We start from the raw sequence: 24,085 nt of genomic DNA, 5'->3' as shown, positions 1-24,085 counted from the left end.
AGCTTTGCTCTGATAACTAACCAGCTCCCTGGGAGTTTAACTGCTGGATATCTAGTGCTAATACTTACCACGTTTAACCTTTCAAAACATTTTAACAATGTTTTGGCCAAAGTCATTTAAAAAAATGTTTCCTCTATAAAATATAGAACTTGGAATATGTCAGTATTCCCCTGTTTTCCTCTTATTCACAAATATATAATGTTTGTATACACTAGTTGTCACTGGATTCAATGCTACTGATTACCAAATGTCAGCAGAACAAGCGGCATTTTTGCTGAAAAGATTCAGATTTCACAAAAACCAGTGACGAAAACCTAATTTGCTTCATGGATTCAAAAAGTCCCTTTAATTATGTTCCTTCTTGCTATGGAATGGCCCAAGGTATATTGTATATTCATGTGAAAGGGACCAGTTCCACAAGTTTTGTTACAGCACCTCAGAATCCCCTTTCTCTTTAAACATTACAGCATTTGCTGGCACATCTGAGGAGGTCTCATTGTTGCTGATCACACTTTCACCCAGAGTCTTTCCTCCCATTCTGCTTTAAGGGGTAGACCTGCCCCCCACATGATTAATCCCGCCTAACTGAGCAGCTAGCCCCACTCCTTTACTAAGTAACTCACACAAGAGTGGGGGCCTTCAGGCAGCCTACTTTGGGATGTTACCAACAGCCAAGTATGTCTATCAACAGCCCCGGACTGGCCAACTAGCAGATAGCACCACTTGCTGTGAATGAATGATTATTTGTGTGATAGCATGGATGTGTAAGGGGGGGAGGGGCATGGCACAGGGAGGCTGTTTGAGGCTAGGATGCCACAGGCATGCTGTTTGGGGACAAATATGCCACAGGGAGGTTTTTTGGTGGCAAAGATGGCAAGTCCTATGCTTCCAATCTGGGTGCTATGCAGGACCTGTTCATTAACAGAAATGAACAAACAAGAGACTGGAATAGCGGAGATTTCATAGACTATAAAGGGTTATCAAATACATTATTGCCTTAAAAAGAAATAAATAGAACTTTTTACTTATCCAGAGATAAAACGCCTTCCTGCATTTGTAGTCGCTTCAGAGGACAAAACTTTCAAGGCCCAGAAATCAGTGAGAGGAAAAGTAAAGGTTTGTGTCATTTACTCTTTTTTCAATTTGCATATCTTATCACAAAGGATTAGTGCAGAAACTTGGATCTTCAAAGTCTGTGAAACCAATTTAATTGTAAGAACTGATTTCATTATTCCCTTTGCTTTCACAGTCCCTTCCCCTTAAAGGAGAACCATTTATATACACACTGGCAGAACTGGAACTTTTTCATCTAAAAGTTTTTGCAGTAGCAAATGTTTTGATTCCATTATGTCTTAGCTTTCTAACTTATTTGGGCCTTTTAACACTATATTCGTTTTACAAATAACATCACAAAAAATAATGATTTACAGTTATTTGGATGGCAAATAGTGTGACTCAGGTATGTATGAGAGGTGTGTGTGGGTACAAGAGATAAAATATATGGGGCTGGTGTCCAAATGTTTCAAGGGCTGCTTTTCATTCTCAGTCTGACACTGTACATACTCACCGGATACGCAGCTCTGGTCTTAAACTGCCAGGGCCACCTCATCATGGCCAGTCTGGCCCTGTCTATCAGTTGCCAATACACTACCCTCCCTCATACATAATAGACCTGGGGTGATAACAGAATTGGATGGCATATTGCTGGGGCATCCAACGTGCTGCCCACGGGCCAAATGCGGCCCGCCGGACTTCGAGGTGTGGCCCGCGTGAGCAGGATCATCACATCGGAGGAAATGTTTAGCTTTATTCATATGTCATGCATGTATAAATTCCTGTACTCTGTTAGCCTATGTGTCTTCTATTGCAGAGCTGTTTCACTAATCCACTGCCCTCAGTGAAGTGAAAAAAGAAAGTGAAAATACTGGGGGTTTGAACCCGGGGCCCTCATACATGTGAAGCATGCATGCTACTACTGAGCTACATCCTCTTCCGGTAAGGCTGGTTGAATGGTCTGACATTGATATATGTCTTTACCATATATGTTTTGTAGGTCATAAGGACCTATTGCCATACCTGGGAACTCTCTGGGTTTGACCCGGAGATTGCCGGGTGAGCACTGCTCCTCCGGTTCAAGACCCGAATCCTCCAGGTCGCGGGAGCGGGGTCTTGACACGCCCCGCTCCCTGCACATTTTTTCATTTACATGGGGGTGTTCCCCAAACGTCAGCAGGAACTCCCCGACATCAGCGGGACCGCCCACCGATGTCAGCGGGACCGCCCACCGACATCAGCGGAACCGCCCACCAACGTCAGCAGGAACTCCCCTGACGTCAGTGGGACTACCCACTGATGTCAGCGGGACCGCCCACTGACGTCAGCGGGAACTCCCCTGACGTCAGTGTGCAGTGACGGGTAGCCGGAGCTGCGAAGTTCCCAGGTATGCCTATTTCATACTCGCATAGAGAGTCCTAGCTGTCTCTCCTCCATTTCAATTTAATAACACAAATATCTGGAATTTTTGCTTATTTAAAGAAAAACAAATTATTTTTTTTAGAGGTATAGGGGGTGCAGAATTGTTAAGGGCTCTGTAGGTCAGATGGCATCCACAGGACTTCCCCAGCACCCAGATTGCACCCAAAGGATTTGTGGCAGCATACAGATTGCACACATAGTACTTGTCTAACACCCACAGTGGTCTCCTCTCAGAGTCTGCGGTCTCCTCTTAGTCTAGTTTCAGCACACCCTTTATTCAATCTATACCCTTTAGGCGCAAAACAGTAACAGTGACTGTCAAAATACACACATAGGGTACTCTACCCTTACAAATGCCTGCCCATAAACACACAAGCCTGCGCATACATAAACACTCACATTCGCGCAGCTTCAGTACTGAACGGCAAGACATGACATTATATCCCTGCGCTCAGCATCATCTCCATTTCGAGGGAGCGGTGAAACCTTCCGCTTTCTGTATTTTGCGCCGATTAGAGGGAGATCCATGATCTCAGTGACAGGCAGGGGAGGCAGTGGCGGAACTACCGGGGTCGCAGGGGTCGCGACTGCGACTGGGCCCCGGCGTCAGGGGGGCCCAAGCCAAGGGGCCGCCCGAAATCGGGCAGGGGCGTCCAACATGCGGCCCGTGGGCCAAATGCGGCCCGCGAGACCTCGAGGTGCGGCCCGCGTAAGATCGGCAGCCAGGGCAACCGATCTTACGCGAGCCGCACCTCAAGCCCTGCTACTTACTTGTGGGATGGTCTTCTGGACTGCACAGAGGAAGCGGAGTTCACGTGACATCCTACTTCCTCTGTGCTTTAGCAGAGAAGGCAGAGGGAGGCCGCGCCCCCTGCTGAAGTCTGTGAGCGGCATCGAGGAGCTGGAGTGCAGGTAAGGGGGTGGGGAGGGTGTTTGAATGAGTGTGTGTGATTGAGGGAATGAATCTGTGAATGAATGATTATATGAATAAATGAGTGTGTGTGTGTGTGATAGCATGGATGTGTAAGTGCTGGAACCTAGGCATGATGGGACTGTGATTGCTGTTAGCAATCACACTCCTATCATGCCAAGTCAGCCAGTACATGCTGGTACAGGGTGGCTGTAAGTGCACTGGATGGATGTGTAAGTGCTGGAACCTAGGCATGATGGGACTGTGACTACTGTTAGCAATCACACTCCTATCATGCCAAGTCAGCCAGTACATGCTGAAACCTAGCTAGCTGCCCCCCTTGTGTAGTGATGCTGCCAGCAGTATGGGGTCTGCACATCACTTACAGCCACCCTGTACCAGCATGTACTGGCTGACTTGGCATGATAGGAGTGTGATTGCTAACAGCAATCACAGCGAGCACAGTCCCATCATGCCTAGGTACCAGCATTTACTGGTGCCTGGGTATGATAGGAGTGTGATTGCTGTTAGCAATCACACTCCTATCATGCCAAGTCATATTGCTAATTTTGTCCAATTGTGTTTTACCTACTTTTATTAAAAATGTGAGTTTTTATTATTATTATTTTTAAAGGTGGGGGTCATTTTCGGTTTTGGCTAAGTGAACCCTGAATGTTTTGGTCCAGAATTTTCATTTTAGTTCATCCCTAGAATAAATCTAGGGAATCCTGAATTTGTAGTCGCAAAACTTTCTAGGCCCAGAAATCAGTGAGAGGAAGAGTAAAGGTTTTGTGTCATTTTACTTTATTTTAATCTGCATATTTTATTAAAGGCCATATTTTTTGTCACAGTGAAAAATGAGTGCGGCCCGCGCACGTATACAATTCTGATGAAGTGGCCCATTGCAGAAAAAACTTGGACACCCCTGGATTATGCCCTTTGTACATGCGCCTCTTTTTCTTTGATTTTTTTACAGATATGATTCAATATGTAAATTGAATTTGTTGAAAAAAAATTGTTGGGTAAAAATCATGTTTTTTTGGGGGGATGAGGGGGTGGGGGGCCCTTAACAGATTCTCGCACCGGGCCCTGAGGCATCTAGTTATGCCCCTGAGGGGAGGCATTGGACCTTTGTGCACATTCCTTTTTGTATGTGTCCAGATCAAAACATCTGTACATGCGCACAGGCACACACGTGCACAGCTTAGAGGGAACATTGCTTATAGTGTATAATGGTGTGAAGAAGCTGAAACCACAACTGTCCTGCGAACTCTGTTGTCAACTTTTCATTTAGTTAATAGATCCCAAAGTCTCTTTAAAGATCTAAATGATCTATAGCTTATTATAGCGTCAACATACCAAGGAAAGCTGCTGATTTAAATATGTTATAGGATGTTGTTTTGAACATAGCCAGCAGAGCTTCCCAATGTTCTTCTGAGTCACAATAATCTGCAGAGCTTGCATTATTAGGTCAAGAAAGTTTGAAAACAGGAAACTGCAGGACATACCGCAGGAAAACTCTTCTGCATTACTGAAGCAGATCAGCCAGCAGGAATATATATAGGGAGGGATTTCGTATCACTAATAAATACATAGGTGTGAAAAGCTTACATCCTAAGTCACATACTTCCTCAGGGAATTTACTGTGTTGTGCAATGGAAAATATGTCCAGTAAGTGTCAGCCGGCACAACTTTCCAGGTGCTTTCCCTAGTTCTATCTACCCGTCCAATCTGCTATTCCACCATCAGTACCAGATAATTAATGCGACATTAAGGGGCTGTGCTCTTTGAATTATGTGTTTAAACTACATATATTTTATATATATTTTATATGAGTACATGCTTCACTGCAACTGAGTTACCTTTGCCCAAGAGGGGGCTGATCATAGGGCAAAAGGGGGACTAGGTGACTAGGTTGTGTGCTGTTGTGGGTCTCTCTGATCACTGCTGTAGTCACTAAAACAGACTCCTCGGAGGTTGTATAGAAAAAGTGATTCTGGTACCTTGTAGACATAAAAACTATGTATATATAGTTTTAATGGAGACGCTAATATATGGTACATTGTATAAGTATCCCCAGTTCCAGGGAGATATAGACACACAGAACTGGACATCAGTCACTGCGATCCACTGGCTCCCAATTACCTTTAGAATTAAATTTAAGATCCTGGTACTGACATATAAGGCCATCCATAATACTGCTCCTCCGTACATTTCTGACCTCATTAGCAAATACTCTCCTACTCGATCCCACCAAATGTATCGGTTTGTCTTAGTCTGTCAATTCTTGTCATATCCCTTGAATTTATGTATTGTATTAAGCGCTGCGTAAACTGTTGGCGCTATATAAATAAAGGATAATAATAATAATAATAATAATAAAGACTCAACTTTCAATGGTAGAGGGTTAATACTGACTGTAAAGCACAAAGGGCCGTTCTAGTTTACCTTTGGTTGGTATCTCAGTGGTTACATGTCACAAAAGGTTCTCCGGAGGCTTGGCAGTATACAGATAAGTGTTTGTTTGAATGGCAGTCCTTTTAAACTGTTGTATAAACAGGGAGCAAATGAAAGAAATTAACTGCCAGTTTATAGAACGCTCCTTAAGAGCAAAACTGCCTTGTAAGACATGCAGGGTCATCACCCACAAGTGCCTTCATCTGTTTATGATGTTGGTATTTATTGGAAAATAACGCAGCAGCGCATGTTTTGGGTCACCTTAAAAAGAACATCACAATGCCTCATCATAATGACGTTTCCTTCTGAATTAGGCACTCCTTTTACACAAGCTGTAATAAAATGTCACGCCAATCTTTCCACAAGCGCTGTGATCTCACGCACAGGCCTAGACTAGCCACCTGACACACTGGGAAAATGCCCGGTGGGCTGTCTGCCAACATTGCTCCATACTCACTAGATGTGCTGCTTCACTGGCTGGATATGCCTGGCCACAGAATATCCATAGCTCGACCACACTTATGTCGTTGGCGGCCTTAAAGTGGCAAGGCCACCCCACCATCCCAGTCCAGCCCTGGCCACACATAATAAATCTGAAAAAAAGTTCATATGTTTTCTATTATAATTGTCACTGAACTACTTGAGCTCACTAAAATACCCCAAAAAGTGTCTTGATTTTGGAAATGTCTCATATACATAGAATTGCTCTATTTTTCGAGCAAAGTGAGCTTATTTGATGTTTTTTTATGTATATGCAATATATTGATACATTATTAAGAAGCTTCCTGCTTTTAATTTACTGCCAACATATCTATGTATTTGTATATGATCAATTAGTTGTTGTTTTTATGTTTTTTTTGGTATAATAAAAGATTTGTATGGTGATCCCAAATTTTGGGTTGTGTTATTTTGTATTTCTTTAAAATCAAAGTGCCTGTCTTCTGACTCTTTTTTTTGTGTGTTCATTTTGACCTAATACTAACAGACTGTTCCTATGAAAACTAATAATCATTTATTTTTGTAGTGTCGGACATCTATTACTATTGTAATTTTCTGAAAGCAGCTGGGATCAATTATTAGTAACGAGAAGCCTTGGGTAATGTTAAGGTGCCCCATCTTTTTGTCATATTTGTTATAGCAATAAATGCATTATCAATAAAAATATGTATGTTATCATTACCACTATTTGTAGAGTGCAATCCTGTAATTAATAATTATACATTTAATTTCAGGGTGTTTACACCAACTTCAGGGATTCACCGTCTGACGGCTTCGTATTCTACTGTAGGATTCATTGATATCGAAGAATGCAAAACTGACACTAACTGACATATTACATTAATATTATACGAAGTAATAGAATAACTGGCAGTGGTTGGCAAGGTGTCCATTTATGATTTGTGGTGTCCCTCACATTCTAACCGGTCAAAAATGAAGGGAGCGCAAAGTCTGCTCTCTCGCACTGCGCACCAGAAAGAGAGTGCTTTGAAAGTGTGCAAAGGAAAGTTTGTATGTTAGACAAGTGTGTCTGTAAGGTCATGTGTATGTTTCTGTGTATGCATGTGTGAATGGTCAGGCATGTGTAAGGGCGACGTGTATACCTGCGTACCTTAACAGTCTATCCGTTAATATTTCTGTTTATAAAAGTGATCTAACGATTCATTCTAACACATTTTCACCTATGTAAACTATTTATTATTGTTTAAATAAAAAGAAATATATAGTGTTGTTCACCGTGGCCAGTAACATTTAAATATATCCACCATGAACCACGTCCATCACTATCCATGATAACTGGATTCATAGCGTTTAATATTCCCTGGCCAATGGCTTATATTTCTGGAAGGAGAAACACTATTAGGCTAGGTTTCCACTTGGGTTTTTGTCCGGCGTTTTTTTCTTGATGAAAAACGCCAGGAAAACTGCCAAGAAAACTGCCACTGCATTTACCTGCGTTTTGGCGTTTTTTCTGCAGTTTTTTCTGGCGTTTTAGCCTTTCTGTGGAAATTGCTTTTTTTGACCTTAGGCAGTTTTTCCAGCCTTTACAAGTTAGAAGTTTCACCCAGCTAAAAGGGATTAGGATAAATGGCAAGTATCTGCCCTCTCCTGATGTCATTTACTTGGTAGACCCTTTTGTCTCTTTTCTGTGGTTTGTAAGGCATGCTTTATTCCGAATGTCTGCTCCTCTGGGAAGATTGGCCCAAAATGATGGTGCAAATTGTTTGCTGTTGCTTTTGGCACGCAGGATCTGGTCGCGTATGTTTGTTTGTAATGGCATGTTTGTTCCAAATGGTGTAAAATTCAATATGAACCAGTCCAGGACTTTGTTTTGTGTGAAACTGTTTGTTTTCAGCCTATTTCTCATAGGACACACATATACTGGGTCCATCCTCTGCATTGTAACTGTGGAAAAAACGCCATAAAAAACGCCAAGGCAATAAACCCACATGGCTTTTTCATGGCGTTTTTTCTCTCCCATAGACTTCTATTGGAGAAAAAAAGCCAAGATTTCTTGCAAAAAACGCCAGAGTGTCAACATGCTGCAGTTTTGAAAAACTGCCACAGAGCCCAAAAAAGCAGAAAAACGCCAAAGAGGACTGAAAAAACGCCAAACAGAAAAACGCCAAGTGGAAATGGCATTTTGCGATTTCCCATTGAATTACAGCTAACATCTGGCTGCATGCGTTTTTCACAAAAAAACGCCAGGTGGCGCTATTGGCGTTTTTATAGGCGTTTTTAGCTAAAAAAACCCAAGTGGAAACCTAGCCTTACACCTATTATAAAAAGCAGACCAGATTTCCAAAAATATTCTCGTGCAAAAAAAAGTATTTATAACATATAATTACCGATCGTCACAATAATAAGGTTAGTTCCACACACTCGAACTAACAATCCCGCGGGAAGCAGGCGGTTCCAGCGCATCCTGCTATACTAGTAGTAACTATGCCGAGCCGCGTTCCAGCGAAGGCGTGGAAAGGGGACTATTTTCTCTTGAGTAAACTAATGTCTATTGCTTCAGAGGGTTACGCGGAGGGAAACAAAAGTGTCAGTGAGGTATTCCTCCGCTGGACTCAAACTTAATAGTGAAGTTGCGAAGCGAACGGCGGAGATCGTGTTGGTCCTCCGTTGGGATAAGCGCATCTGTTGGTCGTGTACCGGGATACAGTGCGAGTCACCGCGGTGAGTATACGACCCGCAAACCCGGTCTGGCGCGGGACTATGCAAAGAAACACGTAGCTCTTGTATAGCGGAGCACTAATTGCACGCGTTAGGGAGCTTCGGTTACGTTTAATAGCTGCATTGCTTTATAGTAGGGGAGGCTGTGAAGCGCTAGTTTCTATGGCTGTGCTGTTGCCATACCAACTAGACGTGTTTGTGGCTGCAGCGGAAGGTGTCCTGTAAGCACCGTTATTGGGGTGTTAGGTGGAGCTGCGGGGTATGCAGTGGACGTCTGTCGGGCTTTGTTTATAAACAAAAAGTGAGGAAAGTGGGAACGTACTAGGACGGTCCCACTTTCCTCACTTTTAGCTATTTAGTCCAGGACTGCTCCTTATAAACGTAGCCGAAGGACTGCTTTATTCCTGCAGATAAAAGATATAGAAGCAGCCAGCAGGTAGCCAGCGGATTGCCTGCACCACATTCCAGAGTTGCCACTATTATTATTACTATTTATTATTATTATTACTGTTTATTATTAACATTGTGTTTATACACTTTCATCTTTATAAATTTTGGGCTTTGTATATAGCGCTGTTCTAGAACCTTGTGATAAAAGCGGTGCAGTTGCCTTGGCAAACACTGAATTTATTCTGCTGAACGGTTCACTTTTATCATTTAGCATGAGAACTTCTCTTTATTCCAGCCTTTGCTGCGGGATTTTATTACTGCAGATTATTATTAATATTAGTAAGAATCACCTATTCCTTCACATAGCTGAAAATGCTCAGTGGACCCCTGAGCTCCGCCGTCACATCTTGTTGCATGTTGGTGGTCTGTAAAAGTGCTTGCATGTTTTCTAGCGTCCTAACACATAATGCGGGTTGTACATAGGTATACTTTACTCAGAACGGGAAGGATATTATTGTAGTTCGGTTCTCAGTCTACATAGATTTACTCAATGTTCACTCCTTGCATTATTACTAACCCAGTATCTGACTCTCAACACCTGTCGGGAAACAGCACCAGATATCCGCACAGGTATACTCCGCGCATGCATGCTCATCAATGCTTCTCTCCATTGTGGCAGGATTCAGCCCCTTTTATTGTTTTTTTTTGTTCTTTCTACAAATGACTGAAGAAGGGGCTTTGAAATCTTGAAGTGATACAATATATATCTCATTCAGGTTAAGTGTTCCCGACACCCCCTTAATAGAATAATGCATATTAAGATAATCAGTGGCAGAAAAGTGTTCCCATTCAAATCAATGGGAGGACTTTCCATGCATGTACAAAGGGGTCCGAACAGAGTGCTGAACGCAGCGTTCCCCTACCCAGTAGAGGATCCGACCGGAGGTAAGTGAATCGCATGCAGGGAGATGTGTTCTGCATTTAGCTGGGGGGTAGAAAGGGGCAAATGCATATGGGGGGAAATATAAAGAGACCGTGCTGCTATTATATGCATAGTGAATGGATATGGTGCCTGGAGCGTCCCTTTAAGCGATTACTAACCTGAAAAGATTATTTTCTGGGATGTATACTTTAGCATTGAGGAAAACACAAGTTTAATAAAAACTTGTTTCACGCAAAGTTTAAGGAACATCGTATGTATAACACAGCGATAATGTGCATCAGAAACATTAGTAGAGGATGTTTATGAGGGTATACGGATTAACCCCTAAAGGCCCAAGCCTCTTTTACACTACACGACCGGAGCAATTTACAAGTTTGTGCTATGTCTCTGCTCATCTAGAATGTCCTTCTTTCTTCATTAATGGAACCACGCAAATTATATATATATATATATATATATATATATATTATATTTGTTTTTCAGCTGAAGTAGGGCTTTATTTTGAAACCGTATTCTGAAATGCAAGACATTATTTTGTGTAAATAAAGTATAAAGAAAACACATGTTTCCAGTTTTTAATGTAAATAAATTGTACACAGTTATAGCCTGTGGGGAAAAATACCCAAACACATTCATTAACTTGCCCTGATTTGGAAGCCACACTGTATGGCTAGGCTTTTCATTGATTTTGTCTGATTTAGGGCAAATATTACAAGTTGTGCATGACTTGATATTTTACTAGGGCCATTTTGTCTTTTCTATTCCAAAGTTGGTGGTAAATTTTCTTTTCATTGCAGAAAACTGGGGAACTGCTGGGAAAAAACCCCATTTTTTTTAAAGGGATTCTTTCAGGCACTTAAATCCCTGTTGAAACTAATGGCACTCTGTCACATTCAGTCTGACAACTCAGGTCCACAAATTGTGTCCCCAGCTGTCAGAGGGGAGAACAGGCTGTCTCTTGACTTGATCTCCTCTGCAGCGTCAGGGCTTAAGCCCTCCAGTGCATAAAGCCCATGAAGAAGGGGATATGTCCTTACTACCGAAGGACCATTTTTTTGTGACGTATCCCCTATATCCATGGTCGCAAAGTGGCTCAGGTGTTTTTCCCCCTCATCCTTTATTGCAGCAGGCAATATCGATTTCTAAATATTTGTGAAATGTATTATCTCTTGAGCCATTTCCCAGTTATGTTGTAACATTTCAAGTAATGTTCATTAAAACGTTAAACAAAAAGACTATAATGTCACATGATCTAACCAAAAAAAATAAATACAATAACAATGAACTCGGCTTAATGTATGGATTGCAAGTCATTCATATATATATATATATATTTACTTGCTGTAAGCTTCTTGTACATACATTTTCTAATTTATATTGTGCTCCTGCAAGCAAACCCTTTATTTATTATTTATTGGTTTGTCTGTGTTCATTTGCTCATATACTAAGTTAAGTGCTGATGAAATTGTTGGTGACATTGCAAATAAATAATCCAGGCAGACATAACATAAAGAGAGTGATACAAGGACACCTATGGTCGTCAGGATATTAGAGATCCTGATTTTGAGCTATGACGGGAACTTCAAATGTTCTCTTCCATTACAAGTAATAGGATTCCTCGCTATCCCTTAAATGTGTCCTGGATCTTGGGTCCACATTGTGTAAGAGAGTAAATACATGACACTCACAGCATATTTCCACACACTATACAGGACTAACAGGACCTATTGCATGTGACGAACTGTAGCTTGCTAATTATATATTTAGAAGAAATGACCTGGAAGTTCAAGCAGTATCTGTTTATTGTGGAAAAGTTACCTGGGAAGGTACTTTTCAGGAGTGCATTAAAGTCTTTGTGTGCGCCGTGGCGGTCTGGTCTCATTATCCGGTGAAGCAGTGCTTTGGAGGCTACTTTCCAGTTCCTCTGCCACTTTGTCTTAGGAATGACCTCTGGGCCTCTCTGCTTCTGACAGCCCAACAGCCACCTGTATTATGACTTGGATGGGATTTTTGTTGTTTATGCTTAAGAAATATTGTTAAGAAATATGTTTTAAGTTGTGTGCAATTACTGTAGTCTAGATCATGAGCTTCAAGAAAGCACATCTGCTCCAGTAAAAGTCATGTTCTGGCCACCTGTGGTCAAATTCCCAGTTTCAAGCATTGCTCCTCAACCCTCTCCTCAAGGCACACATAACAGTCCAGGATTTAGGTATTACTCAGGTGTGTTTAAGGTTTTGCATAATTAACAAACAAAAATGCCTTAAAGACCTTAGACACACCTGAGTAATACCCAAATCCTGGACTGTTTGCTGTGCCTTGAGGATCGGGTCTTGAGAGGCACTGGCTTAATTCACATTTTCTAATTTCAGATCACCAGATAAACAGTTTTTTTGTTGTTTTTTTTTTGCAAAAGGAGTTCAAAGTGCAATGCTAATAAATGACTTGCTTGATAAATAATAAATACTGTATGAATCAAATCTGTGATCTAGTGTTGTATAAATTAATAATGTAAAAGAAAAATATTAATAATCGGCAGCTCGAGGATGTTGGTTTCTCAGCAAGGGGGAAAAAAACCCAATTTGCGTTTTACTAATAGGTTTCCTCAGAGGAATGCCTGTATATGAAATGGATCTTTTGTTTTTTGCTGCTAACACCATCTTTATTGTTTGTTAATGGTAGTTCCTTATATCATCTTGATCATCTTGGAACATGTTCGGTTACTTAATTGCTTTAAAACCACAATCTGATGAAACATCCTAAAAAGAGTTTAGTCTTGAGTAAGCTAGATGTTAAAGTAATAAGAAACATATAAATTGGCTTTTAACATCTGACAAAAACAGAATTAAATGTATAACAATGCTTTATAACCCAAAACATGCCATTATGCAGAATTGCAGTGGAACACTTCATACCATTCCTATTGTGAATGTGGCTTGGTCTTAAAATCCCCCCAAACCATTATTTACCAGTTTATGGTATTAATTGTACCTTTTGTTTACACACCGGCCCCTTTAATGATAATGTTTCATGATTTGGTTAGTTTATTAGTACACTATTGAGAGTAATGTAATGTTTCATTATATTGTTATTATATTATATTGTTGTGTGCTTGTTCAGGTACACGAATACAACATGCAAGTTAGAATACAGTCCCTTGCTATCCCCAACAGTACAAGATAGAAATGCCCTTTCTCAGCTCTTGTAGGGAGACTCCCCCCTTCGCAGTTACCGTTAAATGTATTTTTCTGCTCTTCCGGGTAAGGAAGATGTTGTTGTTTTCCGTAGTCCCTCCATGGGCCTGTATTGTACCCTCCATAGATGGGCCAAAGGGCTCAGCATTAGTTTTCTTGGGGACCATTTTAAAGGTCAATAGGGCTTCTTTAGAGGCACAGATATGGAGGGATAAACTGTCACGTCAATTCCTGCACAGAGGGGTTCTGTCTTCTTGCCAGTTACTGCTTGTGAGCCTTCTTCTTGGTAGTATGTAATGTGTGAATGCCTGTATCATGGCAAATGAAATTCCTTGCCAGTCACATATACCGTGGTCATGCATACTGAAGCTAAGTGTGGGCTGGCAACAAATGCAAAGTGTACATTCTCTTTAATGTCTCAATAGACTGAGAAATTGAGAGGGATGCTTGCTTAATCCTACCCATCAAGATCACCAGGTCATTACATTTGTTCCCTGCCTCAATGACTAGCTGCTAGTGACTCCCTTAGCTCATCTTCTTTGTCGGTACTTCGGATTGAGTTTACAGTGTGTTTGGTTATGTGTTTGGATTAGATGAACAATCTTTGGATTGATGATCCAAAGTCCTCCTTGGACTCTAACAGAGGTTTTCAGTGGTTTCAGCACTGGCAGAGAATACCTAAGCAGAAGTTCAAAACGTAGATTAAGCACAAACATAATGTTTACTGGTTTTGTTTTTTAACTTTTATTGAATGCTTTGCAATTAGAATTATTCATTTTTTATGACATGGAAAACAATGCTTTTATGAATAATGGATTCAAGTGAAACTGTTCTGCATTTAATGAAATTATCTGATTAGAAAATCTCTAAGTAGTTCATAAGCAAATTTGGTAAAGATGGCACCTTTTATTGATTAACTGAATTGCATTATATTACAAACTTTTGGGACTACTTAGACAGCTACTTCTGGCATTATACACAGGTGCGACTCGCAAGTTATTTATACACCGACAATACCGCTGCAATTGTATTGAGTAATAGATCATGGAATGAAGGAACCAATAAAATAGTGCTTTAGCGATGTCTACACTGCAGGTATTTATAGACATCATCCCTTTATCTTGCCTTTGTTTTGCCCATCAACTCTTCTGTCATATTTTACCTGACTCAGAAAGGTTTTGACCTCTGCTGGAGTGGTTTGACTGCATAGCACAGTGTACATGCAAACACTACTTTATTGCAATGTTCCCTTTATAGCATTATATTCCTAATTTAGATACCAGGGGTACATTATTGTGTGTTGTCTGAAAGAATACCACGTGTAAGTGTCTCAAAACAGATGATGAGAGCCATAAAGGAATGTATCCATAGAGATTAATATGGCATTACACTAAATACTAGTTACCATAAGTAAATTTTAGGGGCCGCAGCTGCCTACTTACTGGTATTGGTCCATACTTGTAAACAGACATGAATATATACAGTATCTCACAAAAGTGAGTATACCCTTCACATTTTTGTAAATATTTTATTATATATTCTCTAGGGCTGCAACTAACGATTATTTTAATAATCGATTAGTTGGCCGATTATTTTTTTCGATTAATCGGATAAAAAAAAACAATATGCAAATTTTTCGTTTATTTAAAATAATTTTAAGAACTAGATGTTAAAAACAACTTGCATTGTGCCCCCACCCCTTTGCACTGTGCCCCCACCCCCACTCTGCCCTGCATCCCCACCCCCACCTCTGCCCTGCACCAGTCTCACACCCTGCCCTGCCCCCCCACCCCCCACTCTGCTCTGCACCCAGGTCTCACACCCTGCAATGCCCCCCCACCCCCACTCTGCTCTGCACCCAGTCTCTCTCTCTCTCTCTCTCTCCTCTCTCTCTCCTCTCTCTCTCTCTCTCTCTCTCTCCTCTCTCATCTCTCTCTCTCTCTCTCTCTCTCTCTCTCTCTCTCTCTCTTCTCTCTCTCTCTCTCCTCTCTCTCTCTCTCTCTCTCTCTCTCTACTCTCTTCTCTCTCCTCTCTCTCTCTCTCTCTCTCTCTCTCTCCCCCCCCCCCCCCAGTCTCGCACATAAACATTCGCACAGACAATAGACATAAAGAGTACTTACCTCCGCTACGAACTTGTTCCACTTCAAACTTGATAGTAGACGCGCGTCACCTCCGTCGTCACGTAGCATGAAGAAGGCGGAGGACTGCAGAGCCGTGGAGCAGAAACCGGGGAACGCAGGCGGAGGTAAGTAAAAGGAGCCTAGTGCTCCAACGACGAATCGATCACTCGATTAATCGATAACGGAAATCGTCGACAACGATTTCCGTTATCGATTATTATCGATTTTATCGATTCGTTGTTTCAGCTCTAATATTCTCATGTGACAACACTGAAGAAATGACTCTCTGCTACCATGTACAGTAGTGAGTGTACAGCCCGGTATAACAGTGTAAATGTGCTGTCCGCTCAAAATAACTCAACACACAGCCGTTAATGTCTAAACCTTGGCAAAAGTGAGTACACCCCCTAGTGTGTTAGAATCAATTTGAGCCCAGGCCAGTGTTTCAGATCTAGGGTTTTGTTTGTGTTATATCAGGCAATTTCAAACTAAATTGACTTTTAAAACCTGGGGTTTTCCAAATTACCTTTAGCCTGTGTCCTGCTTTCCATGACTGTGTTATGATGACATGGTAGGTATACAGTATAAACACAGGCTTTGTACAGACAATAAAGAGAGCTGTTTTACAAGATACACCTCTGCTAATCTGAATTAGATAGAGTTTCATGTTGTAAACTATTATTAACAGTTTTATAGCTCTGTCACTTAAAATTGCTGTAATATGTTTATATTAAATAAATATATTGTGTATCTGTAGGTTTTTATTTGTGTGTATATATAACTTCCCTTTTTGGCAAACCTAAGCAGGAGAAATTAATTAAAGAAACATAGAAAGTGATGGCGGATAAGAACCATTCAGCCCATCCAGTCTGCCCACTATCCATTTCCTTGTTGCATAGAACAAATAGGGAAACGTTTATTACTATTTATTGTCAGATTTTTTTAAATGAAGGAAAAGATAAATGTTAATCGTATTATAAAGCATAAAGAGAATAGAGGCAATAGATATTTAAACATATACCCATCACGCCAATGTGAGAACTGGATTTCCTTTAAGCATGAGTTTATCAACATGCCGTTTTCCCTAGTGCGAGGATAGTTGTTACGGAACAAGCTTTTATCCCCTCAGAGTCATGATCAGAATTTGATGGCTGATGAGAACCCAAAAGCCACCTTGTCTACCCCTTTTTTCCTGACGTGAAGACTTAGTCCACGGTCTCATCTTGGAATCAGGGTAGCCTTATGCCTATCCCACATGCACACAAAAATATGACGGTTTGCCCATCAATATGAGATAACTAACTCAGCAATAGTGTCATCTTTATGATTCTCCTTTTCCGCTATCTGCCTTGGGCCTAAAGAAGCGTTTGCTTGGTTAGCTTTTTTATGATGTAGAGCACACATATTAGCTTTGTTCTGATATGCTAAATTTATTTTTAACCAGGACATCCACCTTCTGTCGCACAGTGTGATGCGCTTGTAGGAAATCAAGATGTCTAAGTATCTGAAACATTTTACATCTGTGGGAGATGTCCAACAACAAAAACAATGGAATGAGGAAGATTTAGAGAAACAAGAAGAGGAAACTTCCAAGACGCCCCACCCTTTTACTTCCTCCTATAGCTTCAGGGATGCATTGAAATGGCTCTTCGGCAGCCATAAGTTTCAGGTACAGTTTTATTTGCTACAAAGGAAGTACCAGGTACCTCCCAGATGGAGTGGGCAGAGAACCAAGGGGTGCATGTGTATTGCTTAGGATAAGGCTGTGCAATAGTTGTCTTAGGCTTTATGGTGCTACCATTCCATGTATGTTCACACCCCAACGGCTAATAAGGTGATCCTGGATGTGCCGTCTTAATAGATGGGTAGCCGCTGCGGTTCTCGGAGTAAAGTTTCTCCTCTGGGGGAAAGAAGGGTCTCCCAAAGAACCGTACCACCAGTCAGACACAACAGTTAGGATGCTAGAGAACACACTTTTTATTGGGACTGGGCATAGTTTCTAGTGTATCCATTTCCCATAGATGGGGAGATTGGCACAGGAAAGGATTACCATAAGTAACACAATTGTGAGAGATTACACAGGCAACATCAGCACCAGAATAACCTCATCGAGACTACAACAACACAACAGAGGTAAATGGATTAGGGAAGTAAGACTTAAACGTAGCTCAATCTTTGTGGTCCAGTGGAAGTGGTTGTGGTCTGGTAGCCTTTCATAAGACTTTCATCAACTAAAGAAACATTGGCAGGTTTGCCTAATGTTTTTGTGGTTATTCCTGTGAGATTGTTGCAATGTATCATACATGGTACTTCTTTAAACATGAAATCTCAACCTAAAATTCTGTGACTTGTTAAACTTTTTTTTTTCCTTTCTTGTAGATTGCCATTGTGTGCCTGGTTATTCTTGATGCTATATTTGTTCTTATTGAGGTACTTTTGGATCTGGAATTGCTTATGGATAAAGTGAATCACATTATACCAGAGGTAAGATGCAAATATCTTTGTGCGTTTTAACTCTCCCCTCTTGTCCCAGTAGACCAGCTGTATTTACACTGAATACCTTTTAGCCTAGAGACAGAACAGAAGGTGAGAGTGTTGAGATCCATTGAATGAATGCATGTGTGCCATACTATTCTAACCAGGAAGACAGCTAAGTTTACATAAGACCAGTTTCTATGTGTGGGTCTTCTGCATTCCAAAATTTCCTTATTACAAGGAGTGGAGTATGGGCATCAGGGGCCTCTATCCATACAAATCAAACTCACAGGTCTGCACACATGAAATATTATCGGTCATCAGGATATGACCTCTTAACCACTTACCCTGGGCCTGTCTCAATATACAAGCTCAATCAACTAACGCTCCAATGCATTTATTGTTATTTTGGATATGTGCCACCAATAGAAATGCGAGCTGCATCTTCATTTAATTTAATGTTTGCTATGTATTGCCATTTGCTCCCACCGTATTTGGAAGTTTATATGTATCTTAGAACAGAGGAATACAATGAATGTATCTTTGTGGATATACTTGTGCATACATTTAATAAGCATATATGGTATATGCAATAGATACAGTGTATAACAATTATCTTTATTTCAGTTTCAACGGATTGTCATATATTGCACCCCAAGCTCCCTTTGCTTGGCATACAATATACATGTAAAACAATATGTTGGATATTTTCCACTCTTGATGGTTCTCCCTGAATCATCAAACTAATTTCTTTTAAAAAAAAATAGTTATCAGTAACACAAACTCCCATTTTGAAATTCAGACCCAGTGACAGCTTTTGTGACTCATTTATTCCATGAAATGTACCCTCTTGTTCTTCGTTTTCCATTTCACCCTTATGTGTGTTGATCAGGGGCGTACCTAGAGAATTTGGCACCTGGGGCGGATCCTGTATGTGGCCCCCCCCACAAACGTTATATACTGGCGTAGACATTGAAGGTGGTACAGCATTACTGTTATTATATATTGAGGCAGACATTGACGGTGGTACAGCATAACACCTACCACTATATACTGAGGCAGACATTGACGGTGGTACAGCGAACACAGCAAAATAGGACAAAAAAATTCATTAACAATATTAATATATATATATATATATATATATATATGATTGTTAACAGCAATCACACTCCTATCATGCCCAGGCATACCCAGATTCCAGAATGTACTAGCTGACTTGGCATGATAGGAGTATGATTGCTGTTAGCATCTATATACATCTATCATATACACAAACACTTCAACAGTCACTCACTAATTCACACTTTCATTCAAATAATTACCGTATTTGCTCAATTATAAGACGACCCTGAATATAAGACGACCCCCCAAAATCAAAATATTAATTTAGGAAAAAAACAAAAAGCATGAATATAAGACTACCCTATAGGAAAAAAGTTTTACTAGTAAATATTAATTCATGTAAACTATTTTTTCATATTTAGTAAAAGCTATGATTGAGAAATTTTTTTTTTTTTTATTTGCCAACCTGCCCTCCCCCAGTTATGCACATCTGCCCCCAGGCTTGCCACTCTGCCCTCAGAAATGCCTTATACCCCCCTATTTGCCACTCTGCCCCATGATGTGCCTTTTAACCCTCTATATGCCACTCTGCCTCCAGAAATGTCTTATACCCTCCTATATGCCACTGTGCCTCATGATGTGCCCTTTAACCCCCTATATGCCCCTCTGTCCCATGATATGCCTTATACCCCTATATGCCACTCTGGCATATAGGGGGTTAAAAGACATATCATGGGGCTGAGTGGCATATAGGGGGTTAAAATGCATTTCTGCATATACTGCTAACAGCAATCACACTCCTATCAAGCCAAGGCAGCCAGTACATGCTGGAACCTGGGGATGATAGTAGTGTGATTACAGCCTCCCTATGCCATGCTTACACCCCCACCCCCCTTACACATCCATGCTATCACACACGCACACACTCATTCACAAACATTTAAATACTCATTCATTCCATTAATCACACATACTTGATCAACCCCCCCCCACCCCCTTACCTGAACTGCAGATCTCCCACTCGCAGACTTCTGCAGGGGCCCGGCTGTGCGAGCAACTTCTCTGGCCCCGCCCCCAGAGGAAGGAGGGGGAGGTAGAGTTATGTGAGGACTGTGCTAGCTTCCTGTTCTCCTGCTGCTAGTAGCAGAGCCGCTGCTCGCGACCAAAGCCCGGTAAGCAGCATGGCCCCAGCAGACATTTTTTTGAGGTCTGATCAGAAGACGGCCTCGATTTATAAGACGAGGGGTATTTTTCAGAGCATTTGCTCTGGAAAAAACCTTGTCTTATAATCGAGCAAATACGGTTATTCACACAATCATTTATTCTCTCACCCATTCACACAAATTTACACATTCATTAATGCATTCTCACAAACTCATTAATTATCTCCCTCATTCAGACAATTCATTCACACATTCACTCATTCCCCCTTTTCTACCCCCTCCCTCCCCCCCACTATCTACCCTCCCCCCTCCTATCTACCCTCCCCCTCTCCCTCCCCACTATCTACTCTTCCTCCCCACTATCTACTCTCCCTCCCTCCCCCCCCTCCCTCCCCACTATCTACCCTCCCCACTATCTACCCTCTCCCCCTTTGTAGTTAAAGGTTTTGTACTTACCATTCAGAAGTCCTGCGGTGGGAGCAGGACGCCGGCTCTGCCGCTGCTTCCTGCTCTGCCGCTGCGCTGCTTCACTGCTGAATGCTGAAATATGACGTCATATTTCGACGCTCAGCATGAGATGCCGGCAGCGCGACTGAGTTAGAAGCCTTGCGAAGGAGACCGAGGGGCACTGAGCAGTTGCTAGGCACCCCTCTGTCTCCTCCGCGTAAAAAAAGCGACACCCGGGGGGGAATGCCCCCGCCCCACGCTAGGTACGCTACTGGTGTTGATGTTTATATTAGTGGTTGTTGTATTAATCTGAATGAAAATATGTTAAGCTTTTGTGTTTTTCTTTTGTTTTTAGGTGTTTCATTATTTGAGCATTTCTGTTTTGACCTTTTTCCTTGTGGAAATAGTTGGCAAACTATATGCTTTTCGTCTAGAATTCTTTCATCACAAGTTTGAGGTGTTCGATGCAGCGATCGTTGTGATTTCGTTTATTATCGACATAGTTTATATCTCTCGGGAAGATATATTCAATGCTGTTGGGCTGCTTATATTGCTTCGGCTTTGGAGAGTGGCTAGAATTGTGAATGGTGAGTATGGGTTTTGTTTTTAATGTAAATTACCACATATTTTGGAACAATAGCAAACTAATTCAGCAAATCTAAAGATAGACACATGTATCCTGAGCAAAAAATAATGAGTGATAGTGTTAGTTATATTTAGGGAACAAACCAGATAGAAAGGGGGCACCACTATAAAGGGACCCCTCAGTTATCCTATGCATTAAAGCGCATATGATGGCTAAAATGCCCTTGTAATAACACAGGTAGATGCCTGCTCCAAGGTTAAGGTATCTTCTTGCTTAAAATTATGTAAACTACTTTAATAATTCACACATACCGTATTCATCAGCGTATAACATGCACTTTTATAACTACAATATGAAGCTGAGACCCTACCTACGCCGATGAATCCTACAGCTGCACAATTTGCAGCCACGTCTCCCTCTCTTCCAGTCCTGGGGAGGGCGCGTGGTATACGCCGATAAATATGGTATATTAAAACATTGCAAGTTACATTACTGTGCTTATAAAAAAAAAAAAATAAAAAAATATGGGGTTCAGAATACCGAATAGTTAGGTTGTTGGAATATGTTGCATTTTCCCTGTAGTTTATTTGATCACATCTGTCTTTGCTCATTGTTCAGATTTTATTATGTTTTGTTTGGTGTTATCTGATAATGCTGTAAACAGACCCTCTATGTAACATACTGTAATTGAATCTGAAATTCTATATCTGTGTGGGGTACTTTGTTTAAGAGACAGTCATACTAAAGATGAATACATACTAAAGTACTCTTGACTACTTTAATATGCATTCTGTAAGAAAGAGAAAATAATAATATACCGGCCATCGAAGCAACAGCTCTGCTGATGTCTTCCTCCATGATCTACATTGCTTGCCACCAATTGACTGCTTGAAATCAATGAGTGCGCTTTCTATACCCACGCACAGGGGTCTGAACATTAAAGTGCATATGATGGCTGGAGTGTCTCTTTTAAGTGGTTACTTTTATCAGTGGGTCTGATGCTATTCATTTCTCAACATATTTTCCTCACACTTTGCACATGCATGGTGCCTTATGGATTTAAAACATTTAAAGTGCCAATCTCACAAAGGTAATCTCTCAATGCGTATTCAGTAACTTGTTTTTGCAGGACATTTGGCGGTATCAATAGGAAAACTCCGTATTAAATATGGGACACAAAATATCATCCCTGTTACTGTACAATGCTCAAATGTTAGCCACACAAATATCTGCATATTCTTTTAACAAAGTATTAAATATGTAATACATACTTAATGCTTTGTCATTAACCCTTTAAATGTTGTCAAGGGATTCTGCAGAATCCGCCACATGCATTAGCCCCTCCCCATCTGTTTTCTCAATATTTAAATGTGACCACAAAGCTATCATAGGAATTGAAGTCCATATGATAACCAGAGTGTCTCCAAACGTTAGGAGACATGATACCAAAATAAGTCTAAACATAAGTCTAAGCTGCCAGTCAGTAGTGGTAGGTACTAATCCTAACGGCATTGTGTCCCCAATATAGTAGGTATGAGTGTGTATATGGGGCACTGAACTCTAAATGTTTCACAGGAGTGATTGTATCCGTGAAGAGCCGCGCTGAAGAGAAAATCAACAAGTTAAAACAAAGTCAGGACACGCTACTTGCAAAGGTCTCCCAGCTGGAGCAGCAGTGTGCGCAACAGGTAATATATTTCGTTGAACAATAACTCCAAATAACTGGTTGGTTTTGTACTATTTTTTCCCCTTTACCTCTATTACCCCCCCCTACTCTAAAAATAACTTGTACCAACATTTATTCAAATATGGTAAGGGCTGCATTTAAAAGGGTAAATGATTCATTAGCTATTTAGAGGGTATACGTAACTACATTGTGCTGGAAATTGTCAGGACTATAGAGATTTGTATAGAAACTTGCAGTGGGTGCCTTTCACTAGACGTTAGTCTTTACAGGATTATTCTTGATTTCCATATGTCAGGTGCGATAACTTAATTACTTGTCTTCTAGATTGTAAATTCTTTTGAGCGGGGCTTCCCTTACCTCAAACTGTTGTTATGCACTACTTGTTATGTCCGGTTTACCCATTGTATAGCACTGCGGAATATGATGTTGCTATATAAAACAAAAAATAAGTACGAGCGGTAATAGGGGGTTATGTAAGAGTGATTGTGGTTTTGTTTCTCCTGCAAATTGGTAAACATAGTGCAGTCACCACAATAACTAATGAATTGAATATTCCTGCTGCTTGCTTCAATTTTACTGCATTGAGGCAGAGGGGTAGATTTTTTTGGGGAGGGGGTAATGTTTGTAGGATGTTTTGACCGATATTCAGGAAAAATAGTAGTCTAATGCATGTAATTTTTTTTTTTTTTAGGAACAAGAAATATCCAGACTTCAGAAATTATTACAACAACATAACGTATTTCCTGATTCGTCAGACACAAACCTTCCCTGATTTACTCTTGTTTTCTGCTTAATTCTACATTTGTGTTTAAGGTGGGCAAGGGGAAGATGGATGGGGCATACATTTTTTTATGAATGTAGTGTGTAAAAGAAAAAAAGGAACCGCATAAATATTATTGATCATCTTTATATACAAAAATATACCTGTGAATAAATAAATGATTTATACAGTTTCTATATTGGACAATGAACAGCAATATATACATATGTATGTGTGTG

At 40.8% G+C, this 24,085-nt stretch overlaps 1 protein-coding gene across 1 annotated transcript; it reads left to right on the top strand.

Moving 5' to 3' along the window:
* The first annotated feature begins 8,892 nt into the window (after positions 1-8,892).
* On the top strand, positions 8,893-24,036 carry HVCN1 (hydrogen voltage gated channel 1). The gene is made up of 6 exons (XM_053472998.1): positions 8,893-9,022; positions 17,108-17,332; positions 18,043-18,147; positions 21,169-21,400; positions 22,975-23,087; positions 23,778-24,036. The coding sequence occupies exons 2-6, from the start codon at positions 17,156-17,158 to the stop codon at positions 23,856-23,858; spliced, it is 708 nt and encodes a 235-aa protein (XP_053328973.1). The 5' UTR covers positions 8,893-9,022; positions 17,108-17,155; the 3' UTR covers positions 23,859-24,036.
* Positions 24,037-24,085: the final 49 nt, after the last annotated feature.

Source organism: Spea bombifrons, chromosome 1 (assembly GCF_027358695.1).
Source record: "Spea bombifrons isolate aSpeBom1 chromosome 1, aSpeBom1.2.pri, whole genome shotgun sequence".
NCBI lineage: Eukaryota > Metazoa > Chordata > Amphibia > Anura > Pelobatidae > Spea > Spea bombifrons.
This window is presented reverse-complemented; position numbering and strand designations above follow the sequence as displayed.

Coding starts and splice junctions, on each gene's coding strand:
- HVCN1 (XM_053472998.1), top strand. CDS start 17,156: ATGTCTAAGTATCTGAAACATTTTACATCTGTGGGAGATGTCCAACAA. Junction 17,333..18,042: donor TCGGCAGCCATAAGTTTCAG/GTACAGTTTTAT, acceptor CCTTTCTTGTAG/ATTGCCATTGTGTGCCTGGT. Junction 21,401..22,974: donor AGTGGCTAGAATTGTGAATG/GTGAGTATGGGT, acceptor AATGTTTCACAG/GAGTGATTGTATCCGTGAAG.